Source organism: Cyanistes caeruleus, chromosome 27, assembly GCF_971803275.1.
Source record: "Cyanistes caeruleus chromosome 27, bCyaCae1.hap1.1, whole genome shotgun sequence".
Classification (NCBI taxonomy): Eukaryota; Metazoa; Chordata; class Aves; order Passeriformes; family Paridae; genus Cyanistes; species Cyanistes caeruleus.
The window spans coordinates 4868098-4880820 of record NC_141727.1 but is presented as its reverse complement, the minus strand read 5'-3'; the positions used below and the strand labels follow the sequence as shown (position 1 = coordinate 4880820).

General features: G+C 47.0%; 1 protein-coding gene across 1 annotated transcript; it reads left to right on the top strand.

Moving 5' to 3' along the window:
- The first annotated feature begins 4814 nt into the window (after nucleotides 1–4814).
- On the top strand, nucleotides 4815–11649 carry HOXB13 (homeobox B13). The gene is made up of 2 exons (XM_086864052.1): nucleotides 4815–5253; nucleotides 11405–11649. Exons 1-2 carry the CDS (start codon nucleotides 4815–4817, stop codon nucleotides 11647–11649), a joined length of 684 nt encoding a protein of 227 aa, XP_086720178.1.
- The last annotated feature ends 1074 nt before the right edge of the window (nucleotides 11650–12723 follow it).

The window sequence follows — 12723 nt, the reverse complement described above, 5'->3', positions numbered from 1 at the left end:
GGATGGATGGATGGATGATGGATGATGGATGATGGATGGATGATGGATGGATGGATGATGGATGATGGATGGATGATGGATGGATGATGGATGGATGGATGATGGATGGATGGATGGATGATGGATGGATGGATGGATGGATGATGGATGGATGGATGATGGATGGATGATGGATGGATGATGGATGGATGGATGATGGATGGATGGATGATGGATGGATGATGGATGATGGATGGATGGATGGATGGATGGATGATGGATGGATGATGGATGGATGATGGATGGATGGATGGATGGATGATGGATGGATGGATGGATGATGGATGGATGATGGATGGATGGATGATGGATGGATGGATGATGGATGGATGATGGATGGATGATGGATGGATGATGGATGGATGGATGATGGATGGATGGATGGATGGATGATGGATGGATGGATGATGGATGGATGATGGATGGATGGATGATGGATGGATGGATGGATGATGGATGGATGATGGATGATGGATGGATGGATGATGGATGGATGGATGGATGGATGGATGGATGGATGGATGGATGGATGGATGATGGATGGATGATGGATGGATGGATGATGGATGGATGGATGGATGGATGATGGATGGATGGATGATGGATGGATGATGGATGGATGGATGATGGATGGATGATGGATGATGGATGGATGATGGATGGATGGATGGATGATGGATGGATGATGGATGATGGATCCATGGATGATGGATGATGGATGATGGATGATGGATCCCTGGATGGATCCCTGGATGGATCCATGGATGGATGATGGATCCATGGATGATGTGCGGGTGAGGGCTCCGGTCGGTCCCCTGGAGGTTTCCGGCTGTGGGGAGCAGCAGGAGGTGGGGAGGGGGCTCGGGGACATTCCCAGGGCTTTGGAGCTGGGCCAGGAGGGTCCCGGGAGCCCCTGGGGACCCCTTGGGGGCTCCCCCCTTTTTTGGGGCGAGGGACAGACCCGAACGGGGGGGTTCAGCTTGGGGCAAAGCCCCGGAGCCCCCCGGGCTGCTCCAGAAGGAGCTGGAAGGGAAAAAGAGAGCAGGAAAAACCTGGGAGACGCAGGAGGGACAGAAACGGATCCAACAAAATCCCCCGGGACTGGAATCACCCCAAAAATGAATCAAACAAAATCCCCCGGGACTGCAATCACCCCAAAAACGGATCCAATAAATCCCTGGGAGTGGAATCACCCCAAAAACGGATCCAATAAATCCCCGGGACTGGAATCACCCCAAAAACGGATCCAATAAATCCCCGGGATTGGAATCACCCCAAAAACGGATCCAATAAATCCCTGGGTCTGGAATCACCCCAAAAACGGATCCAATAAATCCCCGGGACTGGAATCACCCCAAAATCAGATCAAATAAATCTCCGGGACTGGAATCACCCCAAAAACGGATCCAATAAATCCCTGGGTCTGGAATCACCCCCAAAATGGATCCAACAAATCCCCCGGGTCTGGAACCCCCCAAAATCTCCCCCCAAAATCCGATCCAACAAAACCGCAGAATTTCTCCCCCAAATCCACCAAATCCCCCCCAAATCTCCCCAGAAAGGGGAGCGGGCTCGGGAGTCGCGGCGGCGCCGGGAGGGGCCGCGGGAGCCGGGCCGGGCTCTCTGTTCCCCTGCCAGGGATTTCTTCAAAGGATCCACCAAAAATCCTCTGCAAAACCCAAATTCGGCTCCTCCCGACACCTCCCGAACCTCCGGGGCGGGGAACGAGGGGACGGAGCTGGGGAGAAAATTGGGGGGGAAAAAAAAATGAAAATAAAAGATGAAAATGATCAAAAATGTTGGCTTTGATTTGATTTTTTTTTTTTTCCTCCCCGAAATATCACCGGAATCAGGGAGAGAAGAGCTGGGATCCCTTCCAGAGCCAGAATCCAATTTTCCAGCCATTGATTATTTCCAAACGTGAAGTCTTTGAGCAGTTCCAATTTATTTTTATTATAATTTTTTTATTATTATTATTATTTTTATTTTTTTTTTATTTTTCCTCTTCAAACCGCTTTGGGGTTTGGGTTGGGTTTTTCTTTTTGTTTTTTCTTTTCCCTTTGTAATGACGGTTCGGATTCAATTGCTTTAAAAAATAAAATAAAATAAAATAAAATAAAATATAAAATAAAATATAAAATAAAATATAAAATAAAATATAAAGTAAAATAAAATAAAATAAAATAAAATATAAAATAAAATAAAATAAAATAAAATAAAATAAAATAAAATAAAATAAAATAAAATAAAATAAAATAAAATAAAATCCCAGACTTAAAATATAAAATAAAATAAAATAAAATAAAATAAAATAAAATATAAAATAAAATAAAATAAAAATAAAATAAAATAAAATAAAATAAAATAAAATAAAATAAAATAAAATAAAATAAAATAAAATAAAATAAAATAAAATAAAATCCCAGACTTTTAAAAAGTTGTTCCAGAGATTTTTTTTTTCGGGCTCCAGATGGGATAAATATTAAATGGATCCTATGGAGAAAATAATAAAAGGATGGCTGCAAACTGATAAGGTTTGATAATTTTCATGTCGGTCACCGAGGGAGGAATTGGTGAAGAATTCAGGATTTTTTTTCCTTTAAACAATGAAATTTTCTCCGTAAAATCCTCCCAGAAGGAAAAAAAATCTCATTCTCGGTTTGGAAATTCGCTTTTTCAAGCGATTCCCGAGGCAAAACCTGCTCGGGATTTTCCGCGGATCTGAAAAAGCAATTTGGGGGGAAAAAAATAATTGTAATAAATGAGGAGAAGGGAATTTTTGGGGTGAAAAATGGGAATTTCTGTCCCCGCGGGGCCGGGACAAAGCCGCTCTCCTAAAAAAGGGAATAAAATCCGATTTCATTCCGATTTTTACCTCTTATCCTGTTTTTTTTTTTTTGGTCAAATCCCTCCTCACCTTTTCTCCCTTCCCGCATTAAAATCGAACGGAACCAAAACGCCGCAAACTCGCAGGAAAATCCTCGAATCCAAAAAGCCAAAACCGGAGATTTTCCCCCCCCAAAAAAAATAATCCTCGGCAGCTCCCAACTCCTCCAAGCTTTTAACTTTCAACTTGGCCTTGACCTCGAGGCTCCAGCCCGACCTTTTCCTGCCGGGAATGGGGCGAGTCCCTGGGCAAACACCCCCGGGCCGCCTCCTGGGGATGGGGGAGAGCAAAAAGAGAGCGGGGAGAGCTCAAAATAAAATCAAAATAAAATCAAACATCAAAGAGAGATCGCGCTGAGCCAAAGGAGCGGCTCCGAGAGGTTGAAACTGCGGGGATTTGGGGTTTTAATTGGATTTTTTTAATGATTTTTTTATTTCTCCGCAGCGGAGATTGGAGATTGAGGTTTTTTTTTTTTAGGGTTTTTTTTTTTGGGGTGTCGGGGGATAATTTGGATTTTTATTTTTTTTTTTTTCATGGGGTTTGTGGCCCTGCGTGGCTCCTCAGGGCCCCAAAGAGCCGCAGAAAAGGGATTTTTATTGCGGTTTTGGGGTCAGGAGGATGAAATCTCCTTCACGCCTGAGCTGGAGCTGCCTTGGGGGGAATTTCGGCAAAGCTTTTCCAAAGCTTTGGGGAAGAAAACAGAAAAAGGAAGAGGGGAAAAAAAGGGGAAAAAAAAAAAATCAGTTTGCACCGTGCGATGATTAAAAAAATACCTGGGTGCTTTGAGGGATTTGATATTGATATTAAATATCAAATATTGATATTTTATTGATACCAAATCTTTTCCAGATCCCTCATCCCCGTGTCCGTCTGTCCTTCCTCATCCTCTGCCCTCTTCCACCTGCCCGCTGCTCAAACCCAAAGGGATTTTCTGGCTGCTTTTCCCTTTTCCAAACCTTTTCCCTTTGGGATTATTCCAGCAGCTCCGGGATTATTTTGGGGGGTACCCGAGGCCGTTTTTCCGCTCTTTCCGGGTTTTTGGGGCTGTGAGGGCAAAGCAGGGGGGAAGAATTGGGGTTTTGGGGGGGGAATTTTGGGATTCTTCCAGGGATTTTTGCAGGGCTCCATCCCTGCCCCACTCCCGGGGGCTGGGAGGGTTCGGCAGCAGAAACCCCCCCGGATCCGCGTGGGAATAAACCCCGAAAAAACCCGTAAAAAATACAAAAATAAAGGTGTTTTTAATCCGAGCCAGGCTTTTCCCTCCCCGGGGGGGGCTGAAATTCCCGATTGTCCCTTTCCTTGCCCTCCCTCACTTCTTCTCCCCCATTTCCCCCCCTCTACCTCCCCCCACAAATTTTAATTTTTATTCCCAAGGCGCGGCTCAGGAGCCACCTCCGAGTCCCCTCCTCCTCCTCCTCCTCCTCTCCCCTCTCAATAAAACCATTTTCGCAATTTCTCCTGCTCTTTATTGAGACCGAAGGGGATTTTTTTTTTTTTTTGCCGTCGGTGCGGGTTGGGATTTTTTTTTTTTTTTTCCATTTTTTTTTTTTTTTGCGTGTTTTTCCTCCCTCCCTTCCCTCCAGCGACGACCAATAAGAGAAAAACCTCCCCCCTCCGCGTCAATCCGGCCGGGCGGGGGTTGGAAAAAAGCAGCTGGCAGGGTGTTTAAAAGAGCCGGGACCCCCGTCGGGCAGTGCCCGGGCGCTGCCGAGCAGCCTCTCCCCATGCCCCGACCCCCAGCCCGCCCCCCATGCAGCCCCCGGGCCTCGAGGGGCTCCTGCCTCCGGGCGGCTTCTCCGGCCAGCCCAGGGGGCTGCTGCCTCCTCCTCCTCCTCCTCATCCTCCTCCTCCCGCCCCGACCCTCCCCGTGCCTTCGCCTCCCCCCGGGATGAACCCCGGGTACCCCCCGGAGGCTCCGGCCGAGCCCCCCAAAGCCCCGGCGGGCTCGGCCCCGCTGCCCTACGGTTATTTCGGCAGCGGCTTCTACTCGTGCCGCGTGTCCCGGAGCTCGCTGAAAGCCGGGCCCCCTCCTCAGGGGCCTTTCCCCAACGACAAATACCTGGAAGCGGCTTCGGGAAGCGAGGATTTCCAGAGCCGCCCCGCGGAATTCGCCTTTTACCCCGGTTACGGAGCTCCGTACCAGCCCGTGCCCGGCTACCTGGACGTGGCGGTGGTGCCCGGGCTGGGCGAGCCCCGGCCCGAGGCTCTGTTGCCCGTGGACGGTGGCTACCACCAGCCCTGGGCGCTGGGAGGAGGCTGGGGAGGGCAGATGTGCTGCCCCAAGGAGCAGGGCCAGCCCGGCTTCCTCCTCAAATCCGCCTTCGCAGGTAAAGCCCGGGCGCTAAGGGGTTAAAATCCGCCGGGGTTTTGGGGGGTTTCGGGTTATTTTTTGGGGGGGGTTTTGGTTTTGTGGTGGTGGTTGGGTTGGAGAGGGGTTGGGTTGGCGGAATTGTGGTGGTTAATGGTGATAATAATTTGATTTATCGCGGTCGTTTCTGGCTGAGGGAGGGGAGGAGGAAGGTGATGGATGGGGGATCAAAGGATCAATTATCGGGGTTCAGGTAATCAATTATCGGGGTTTAGGTAATCAATTATCGGGATTCAAAGGATCAGTTATCGGGGTTCAGATAATCAATTCAGGTAATCAATTATCGGGGTTCAGATGATCAGTTATAGGGATTCAGATGATCAATTATCGGGGATCAAAGGATCAGTTATCGGGGTTCAGATAATCAATTATCGGGGCTCAAAGGATTAATTATCGGGGTCCAGATAATCAATTATCGGGGCTCAAAGGATTAATTATCGGGGTCCAGATAATCAATTATCGGGGCTCAAAGGATTAATTATCGGGGTCCAGATAATCAATTATCGGGGTTCAGGTAATCAATTATCGGGGTTCAGATGATCAGTTATAGGGATTCAGATGATCAATTATCGGGGATCAAAGGATCAATTATCGGGGTTCAGATGATCACTTATCGGGATTCAGATGATCAATTATCGGGATTCAAAGGGTCAGTTATCGGGGTTCAGATAATCAATTATCGGCATTCAAAGGATCAGTTATCGGGGTTCAGGTAATCAATTATCGGGGATCAAAGGATCAGTTATCGGGGTTCAGGTAATCAATTATCGGGGTTCAGATGATCAGTTATAGGGATTCAGATGATCAATTATCGGGGTTCAGATGATCAGTTATAGGGATTCAGATGATCAATTATCGGGGCTCAAAGGATCACTTATCGAGGTTCACGTAATCAATTATCGGGGCGCAAAGGATTAATTATCGGGATTCAGATAATCAATTATCGGGATTCAAAGGATTCAGATAATCAATTATCGGGGCTCAAAGGATTAATTATCGGGATTCAGATAATCAATTATCGGGGCTCAAAGGATCAGTTTTTGGGGTTCAGATAATCAATTATTTGGATTCAGATAATCAATTATCGGGGCTTAAAGAATCAATTATTTGGATTCAGATAATCAATTATCGGGGCTCATAGGATCAATTATCGGGATTCGGATGATCAATTATCGGGATTCGGATGATCAGTTATTGGGATTCAGATAATCAATTATTGGGATTCAGATAATCAATTATTGGGATTCAGATGATCAATTATTGGGATTCAGATGATCAATTATCGGGGCTCAGAGGATTATTTATGGGAATTCAAATGATCGTTTACCGGAATTCAGATGATCAATTACCGGAATTCAGATGATCAATTACCGGAATTCAGGTGATCAATTATAGGAATTCAAGTGATCAATTATAGGAATTCAAGTGATCAATTATCGGAATTCAAATTGTCATTTATTTGGATTCAAATTGTCAATTATCGGGATTAAAATTCTCAATTATCGGGATTAAAATTATCATTTATCGGGATTAAAATTATCAATTATCGGGATTAAAATTATCATTTATCGGGATTAAAATTCTCAATTATCGGGATTAAAATGATCAATTATCGGGATTCAAGTTATCAATTATCGGGATTCAAGTTATCAATTATCGGGATTCAGATGATCATTTTTCGGGGTATAAATGACGATGTTTTGGGGTTTATAGGATGATATTTTGGGGTTCCCAGATGACATTTTGGGGTTCGGGGGGCTTGATCATCCTCCAAAAAACCCCAAAAATTTAAAAACCAGAAAACAAAATTTAAAAATCCTTCATTATTTAGAGAAAAAACCCAGAATTTTAACATCCTTCAATATTTAATATTAATATTTAATATTTATTTTTCAGAATTTAAACATCCTTCCATATTTAATATTAATATTTAATATTTATTTTTCAGAATTTAAACATCCTTCCATATTTAATATTCATATTTAATATTTATTTTCCAGAATTTAAACATCCTTCCATATTTAATATTAATATTTAATATTTATTTTTCAGAATTTAAACGTCCTTCCATATTTAATATTCATATTTAATATATATATTTCAGAATTTAAACGTCCTTCCATATTTAATATTCATATTTAATATTTATTTTTCAGAATTTAAACGTCCTTCCATATTTAATATTCATATTTAATATTCATATTTAATATTTATTTTTCAGAATTTAAACATCCTTCCATATTTAATATTCAAATTTAATATTTATTTTCCAGAATTTAAACGAATTTATTTTTTCAGAATTTTATCCTTCAGTATTTAGAGAGAAAAATAGAATTTAAAAAAGTTGAAAACTTTTAAAAACCGAGAGGGAAAACGCAGAACTTTGGAATATTTCAGTATTTAGAGGGAGAATGTGGAACTTGAAAGGTTTTAAATATCGGGGAGGAAGAACTTTGAATTTTTGCAGTGTTTAAAGGGCTTTGAAACCTTTCCTTATTTAAAGGGAGGACACAGAATTTTAAAAAAACTTCCAATATTTAGAGGGGAAAAACACAAAACTTTGAAATATTTCAATATTTAGAGGGAAAATATAGAAATTTAAACACCGAGAGGGAAAAGTTAAAACTTGGAATTTTTCGGTTTTTAAAGGGAGAATTCAGAACTAAAAAAATCTTCCAATATTTAGAGGGAGAACCCTGAAATCTTTTTCAATATTTAGACAGAAAAATCTGAAATTTTCAATATTTAGACACAGAAAAATCTGAAATTTTCAATATTTTGACACAGAAAAATCGGAAATTTTCAATATTTTGACACAGAAAAATCGGAAATTTTCAATATTTAGACACAGCAGAAGCTTTTTAACCCCCTCGCTGCCAGCGGGGTGGGATTTTGGGGAGCTCTGGGGGATTTTGGGGAGCTCTGGGGGGATTTTGGGGGGATTTGGGGGATTTTGGGGAGCTCTGGGGGGATTTGGGGAGCTCTGGGGGGATTTTGGGGGGATTTGGGGGGATTTTGGGGAGCTCTGGGGGGATTTTGGGGAGCTCAGGGTGGGATTTTGGGGAGCTCTGGGGGGGATTTTGGGGAGATCTGGGGGGATTTTGGGGAGCTCTGGGGGGATTTTGGGGGGATTTGGGGGGATTTTGGGGAGCTCTGGGAGGATTTTGGGGAGCTCTGGGGGGATTTGGGGAGCTCTGGGGGGATTTTGGGGGGATTTGGGGGATTTTGGGGAGCTCTGGGGGGATTTTGGGGGGATTTGGGGGGATTTTGGGGGGATTTGGGGGGATTTTGGGGAGCTCAGGGGGGATTTGGGGAGCTCTGGGGGGATTTTGGGGGGATTTGGGGGGATTTTGGGGGGATTTGGGGGGATTTTGGGGAGATCTGGGGGGATTTTGGGGGGGTCTGGGGGGATTTTGGGGAGCTCAGGGTGGGATTTGGGGAGCTCAGGGGGGATTTTGGGGGGATTTGGGGGGATTTTGGGGGGATTTGGGGGGATTTTGGGGGGATTTGGGGGGATTTTGGGGAGCTCTGGGGGGATTTTGGGGAGCTCTGGGGGGATTTTGGGAGCTCTGGGGGGATTTTGGGGAGCTCTGGGGGGATTTTGGGGAGCTCTGGGGGGATTTTGGGGGGATTTGGGGGGATTTTGGGGAGCTCTGGGGGGATTTTGAGGAGCTCAGGGGGGGTTTTGGGGAGCTCAGAGGGGATTTTGGGGAGCTCAGGGGGGATTTTGGGGAGCTCTGGGGGATTTTGGGGAGCTCTGGGGGGGATTTTGGGGAGCTCTGGGGGGATTTTGGGGAGCTCAGGGTGGGATTTTGGGGGGATTTGGGGGGATTTTGGGGAGCTCTGGGGGGATTTGGGGGAGCTCTGGGGGATTTTGGGGAGCTCTGGGGGATTTTGGGGAGCTCTGGGGGGGATTTTTGGGAGCTCTGGGGGGATTTTGGGGAGATCTGGGGGGATTTTGGGGAGCTCTGGGGGATTTTGGGGGGCTCTGGGGGATTTTGGGGAGCTCAGGGTGGGATTTTGGGGAGCTCTGGGGGGATTTTGGGGAGCTCTGGGGGGATTTGGGGAGCTCAGGGGGGATTTTGGGGGGATTTGGGGGATTTTGGGGAGCTCTGGGGGGATTTTGGGGGGATTTGGGGGATTTTGGGGAGCTCTGGGGGATTTTGGGGGGATTTGGGGGGATTTTGGGGAGATCTGGGGGGATTTTGGGGAGCTCTGGGGGGATTTTGGGGAGCTCAGGGGGGATTTTGGGGAGCTCTGGGGGGATTTTGGGGGGATTTGGGGGGATTTTGGGGGGATTTGGGGGGATTTTGGGGGGATTTGGGGGGATTTTGGGGAGCTCTGGGGGGATTTGGGGGAGCTCTGGGGGGATTTTGGGGAGCTCTGGGGGATTTGGGGGAGCTCTGGGGGGATTTGGGGGAGCTCTGGGGGGATTTTGGGGAGCTCTGGGGGGATTTTGGGGAGCTCTGGGTGGGATTTTGGGGAGCTCTGGGGGGATTTTGGGAGCTCAGGGTGGGATTTTGGGGAGCTTTGGGGGGGATTTTGGGGAGCTCGAGGGGGATTTGAGGATCCCAGGGATGATTTGGGGGTCCCAGGGTGGGATTTGGGGGTCCCAGGGTGGGATTTGGGGGTCCCAGGGTGGGGATTTGGGGGTCCCGGGGATGATCTGGTGCTCCCCAGGGATGATTCGGGGGTCCCGGGGATGATTTGGGGGTCCCAGGGTGGGATTTGGGGGTCCCAGGGTGGGATTTGGGGGTCCCAGGGTGGGTTTCCCGACCCCCCGTGTCCCCCCAGAGCCGCAGGAGGGCCGGGAGCTCGGGGGGGATTTGGGGGTCCCGGGGATGATTTGGGGGTCCCAGGGATGATTTGGGGGTCCAGGGATGATTTGGGGATCCCGGGGGTGATTTGGGAGTCCTGGGGATGATTTGGGGGTCCCGGCGATAATTTGGGGGTCCCCAGGGTGATTTGGGGGTCCCAGGGTGGGATTTGGGGGTCCCAGGGTGGGATTTGGGGGTCCCAGGGTGGGGATCTGGGGGTCCCAGGGTGGGGATTTGGGGGTCCCAGGGATGATCTGGTGCTCCCCAGGGATGATTTGGGGGTCCCCAGGGTGGGATTTGGGGGTCCCAGGGTGGGATTTGGGGGTCCCGGGGATGAATTGGGGGTCCCCGGGGATGATTTGGGGGTCCCGGGGGTGATTTGAGGGATGAATTGGGGGTCCCCGGGGATGATTTGGGTGTCCCGGGGATGATCTGGTGCTCCCCAGGGATGATTTGGGGGTCCCCAGGGTGGGATTTGGGGGTCCCGGGGATGATCTGGTGGTCCCCAGGGATGATTTGGGGGTCCCGGGGATGATTCGGAGGTCCCAGGGTGGGGATTTGGGGGTCCCAGGGTGGGATTTGGGGGTCCCAGGCTGGGTTTCCCGACCCCCCGTGTCCCCCCAGAGCCGCAGGAGGGCCGGGAGCTCGGGGGGGATCTGGGGGTCCCAGGGATGATTTGGGGGTCCCGGGGGTGATTTGGGGGTCCCCAGGGATGATTTGGGGATCCCGGGGATGATTTGGGGGTCCCGGGGATGAATTGGGGGTCCCAGGGATGATTTGGGGGTCCCGGGGGGGATTTGGGGGTCCCAGGGATGATTTGGGGGTCCCAGGGATGATTTGGGAGTCCTGGGGATGATTTGAGGATCCCGGAGGGGATTTGGGGAGCTCGGGGGGGATTTGAGGATCCCAGGGATGATTTGGGGGTCCCAGGGTGGGGATTTGGGGGTCCCCAGGGTGATCTGGGGGTCCCAGGGTGGGGATTTGGGGGTCCCAGCGTGGGGATTTGGGGGTCCCCAGGGATGATTTGGGGGTCCCCAGGGTGGGATTTGGGTGTCCCGGGGATGATCTGGGGGTCCCCAGGGTGATTTGGGGGTCCCCAGGGTGATCTGGGTGTCCCGGGGATGATCTGGGGGTCCCCAGGGTGATTTGGGGGTCCCAGGGTGGGATTTGGGGGTCCCAGGGTGGGGATTTGGGGGTCCAGGGATGATTTGGGGGTCCCAGGGATGATTTGGGGGTCCCGGGGATGATTCGGGGGTCCCAGGGTGGCTTTCCCGACCCCCCGTGTCCCCCCAGAGCCGCAGGAGGGCTGCGCGCTCCGGCGGGGCCGCAAGAAGCGCGTTCCCTACAGCAAGGGGCAGCTGAAGGAGCTGGAGAAAGAATTCGCCAGCAGCAAATTCATCACCCGGGACAGGAGGAGGAAAATCTCGGCCGCCACCAACCTGAGCGAGAGGCAGATCACCATCTGGTTCCAGAACCGCCGCGTCAAGGAGAAAAAAGTGGTGGCCAAAATTAAAAACAGCGCCGGAGGAACCCCCTAAAAACCTCCCCCAACCCCAAAAAATAAATGAAGGGTGAATTTCTCTCCTGCCTTACACAAAATTGAAGTGAAAACAGCGAAATTCAACGGGAGAATTTGAATTTTTTTAATATTTTATTTTTATTTTTTTTTAAAACGACAAAATCTCCCCAATTCAGGCAGAGCAGGTTGAAGGGAGAATAAATAAATGAGGAATAAATAAATTCAAATCAACCCCGCGGGCGAAAGGTAAAATTAATGAATGAATTCGTTATTAATGATTAATTAACGGCGTAAAATTGAATGTACAGGACATGTTACGAGCTATGTAGGCACCCATTTATAAAAGCACGCGCTATTTTTTTTTAATTATTATTATTAATATTATTATTATTTTCTTTTTGCGAGCGCTTCTATATAAAAATTCCATATATTTAGCGTTATTTTACCCATTTTTGTGTTGGCGAGTTTCTGTATTATCCGCTGTGTAAATGCACGATTAAAGGCGCTGTAGCCCTGTGTGGATATATAAAAATTATAAAATTATACTCGGAAAAAGAAAAAAAATAGCGTATAAACATTTATAACCCGCAAAAAAAATTTCATTTTCGCCGTTTTTATTTACGCACGGTTAAAGGCGACCCCAAAACCCCAAAATTCCGTGGATTTGGGACTTTTTAATTTCATTTTTTTGGCCGTTGTTAACGCAGAATTTCCTCCAAGTGCGCTGAGAGAAATTCCCGCATAAACTCGGAATGCGTTGGAATAAATGGGGTGAAATTAAATATATTCATGAAATATATTCATTAAATATATTCATTAAACATATTCATTAAATATATTCATTAAACATATTCATTAAATATATTAATTAAACATATTCATTAAATACATTCATTAAATATATTCATTAAATATATTCATTAAATACATTCATTAAATATATTCATTAAATATATTCATTAAACATATTCATTAAATATATTCATTAAATATATTCGAATTTCCTTTTTGAAATTTTATTTTTTTAAATTTATCTTTTTAAAATTTTTAATTTTCTCGGCTCTTTTCAAGTTCAGGGGGGGGGGAAGCTCCA